At 61.5% G+C, this 2,519-nt stretch overlaps 1 protein-coding gene across 1 annotated transcript; it reads right to left on the bottom strand.

The window, feature by feature from the left end:
- Positions 1 to 215: 215 nt before the first annotated feature.
- Positions 216 to 2,126, bottom strand: CCDC185 (coiled-coil domain containing 185). Its single transcript, XM_027122489.1, has one exon. It carries the CDS (start codon positions 2,124 to 2,126, stop codon positions 216 to 218), a length of 1,911 nt encoding a protein of 636 aa, XP_026978290.1.
- Between the last annotated feature and the right edge of the window lie 393 nt (positions 2,127 to 2,519).

The raw sequence follows: 2,519 nt of genomic DNA, 5'->3' as shown, positions 1-2,519 counted from the left end.
TACAAAGGCAAGTAATTTTCTTAAAATTTCCAAATTTCTACCCCAACCCTCTCAACCATCCAAATGAATCAATAACCTAGTTCATCAGAGGAAACTGCAGCTATTTTATGTACTTTTAAAAAATGAATGCTCAATTATAATCAGATTATAAAATGAATCACATTGCCACATCCCTTTCCAGCCGCCTGGGCTGTAAGCTATTTGTTGTCAGGTTCTCAGTGGCCTCTTCCCTGCTGCCCAGCTCGAACCTGGGCCTCCCGCCCTATCGGATCAAAGAAGTTGTTGGCAAACTTTCTCACGTTGTCTGTCCCGGAGGCCCTGGAGAACTTTTGGAATTCACCAAAGGTTGCATCTTTCTCTCGCGAGATCTGCTCCGTCTTCTGCTCCTTTTTCCTAATGGCTTCCTTAATGCCCTCGATGTGGCACTTTTCCTCCTTCTCGGCGTTCAGCTTCAGGATGTGATGATTCTTCTCCCGAAGGATGTTGAGCTCCCGAATGTGCTGCACCTTGTCACCGATATTCTTGTGGACGTTACTCCTGGTCTGCAGGATCTTCTGGTCCGCGAGCTCCATGGACAGCCGCTTGTGCTCCTTCCTCTGCTCCTCGGGCTCTTCCGCGCACCACTTGACCTGCTGGCACTGCTCCTCCTCCCTGACCTTCTCCTTCAGCTCCCGGTGATGCTCCTTAATCAGGCCCTGGGGAAAATCTTGGGACCACTGGGAACTCTGTTCCAGGGACAGCTTCCTGAGGAGCTCCTCAGCCTTGGCCTGGCAGTCCATGAGGACCTTCCGGGCCTGGTAATTGACTAGGGAGCTAAGATTGGTCTCCTGGATCTTTTTCTGGTCCTCCGTGGTGTGCACATGCTTCTTTAGACAGGCCTGCTTCAGCCTCTTCTGCAGCTGCAGGCTGTTCTGCTCCCGCAGGTCCTTAATCTTCCTCTCGTGCTCCTGCAGGCGCTGCACTTGGTACTGCTTCCCGTGCTTGGTCTCGGTCTCAGAGGGGACCCCTTCCAGCTTCTCCTGGCGCTGGTTGTCTTGGTCCTCCAGCTGCGCCTTCCACCTGCTCCCCTGCCGGATCGTGTAGGTCGCTTGCCTGTCCCGCTGTCGGACACGCTGCTTCCGCCTCAGGCGAGCCTTGTGCCACTCCTTCTCCTGCTGCCACTGCTCCTGGCTCTGCTGCACCAGCAGCTGGCGCTCTGTCTCTAGGGTCAACTGAACCTTCTGGTCTGAGCGCTTCAACTCCTCCCAGGCTAGAGCCGCCTGCTGCTGCAGCTCCCGCATCCTCTGGGCCTTTTTGAGCCAGGTTACCACCAGGGCCACAATCTTCCGGTCCCTGGAGGACATTTCTGCCCCTTCCAGCTTGTACTTGAGGATCTGGGTGTGCTGGTTGTGCATCGCCTTGCTGGGGAGCGAGGGATGGGAGTACTGGCTGGCTAATGACTCCCCTGGATCATTACGGTATCTTTCCTGGATGTACACGCAACCTGACTGCGTCCCGAACTCTCTGGAGGGCACAGAACATTTCTTCGTGAGAACCGAGGAAAGGGACCAGCGACCGAGACCTCTGCAGGCCGGCACTGCCCACTGGTCTCTGCTCTGCACCTTTTCTACCCTGAAAGTTCCACTCGGGGGAGTGTAAGCTCCCTGCGGGTAAGGTGGGGGCGAATCTCCCCAGGCCGGAGGGTGGTGCTGGCAGGGCTGAGGTTGTTGCGGTGGCAGCTGGGGTTGCTGCTGCTGCCGCCAGGCCGGGCTAGGCGGGCTGCCTCCCTGCTCCAGGGGCGTGGTACCTGCCTCCCCCCAGGCGTCTTCCAGGCGCCGTCTGCGGGGCCGGTGCTTCCTGGCGTGGTCCGGGGGCCTCCGGGCCACGTCGGTCAGGCTGCGGCTTTCAGGCGGAAAGTCCGGGTACCGGCGCCGGCGGGGCCGCGGGATGGGCGAGCAGAGCAGGTGCGGCCAGGGCGCCGCGGCCTCGCTCCCCTCTCGGGGAGTCCCGGCCCGGGAGCACAGGCCCTGCTCGCTCTGCGGCCCTGACCTGCCCAGCCGCGCCGAGGATGCGCGCTCCTTGCGGGGCGGCGGGGCCTCCCAGAGGTCCGAGTGAGGCCGCGGGGAGAAGCGGCCGAAGCCCTCCATGCTCCCTCACCGCGCTCCCAGCGTCTGAGCCAGGGTCCCGGGACCTCACGGGGTCGCTGCGGAGACCCGCCCCGCCCTCGGATCCCGGGGGTCCGGGCCGCCTGTGACGCTGTGGCCACTTCACAATGCACCTCCGCCCCCCCCCCCCGCCCCCCGCCGTTGCCGCAGCCCTCGGCCCTCGCCCACTGGGGACTTCCTAGCGCCCGAGCGGTGAGAGGACGGGGGAGGAGGGGAGGGGAGGGGGGAGGAGAATGGGGAGGAGGGGGAGGAGGGGAGGGGAGGGGGAGGGGAAGGAGAGGGGGAGGGGGGAGAGGCTGTAGAAAGACAGGGTGACCCTTAAAGCTGAGGGTGCGTAGTGAACCCCCACCGGTGTTTCAGGCAGGAATTTGAACT

The sequence above is a fragment of the Aethalodelphis obliquidens genome, unplaced genomic scaffold (genome assembly GCF_003676395.1).
Source record: "Aethalodelphis obliquidens isolate GAN/ISIS:26980383/991018 unplaced genomic scaffold, ASM367639v1 scaffold24, whole genome shotgun sequence".
NCBI classification, from domain to species: Eukaryota; Metazoa; Chordata; class Mammalia; order Artiodactyla; family Delphinidae; genus Aethalodelphis; species Aethalodelphis obliquidens.
The sequence above is the reverse complement of the archived record's forward strand: the minus strand, read 5'-3'. Positions and strand labels throughout refer to the sequence as shown.

Excerpts from the sequence above, each read along its gene's own strand:
- CCDC185 (XM_027122489.1), bottom strand. The coding sequence starts at position 2,126 with ATGGAGGGCTTCGGCCGCTTCTCCCCGCGGCCTCACTCGGACCTCTGG.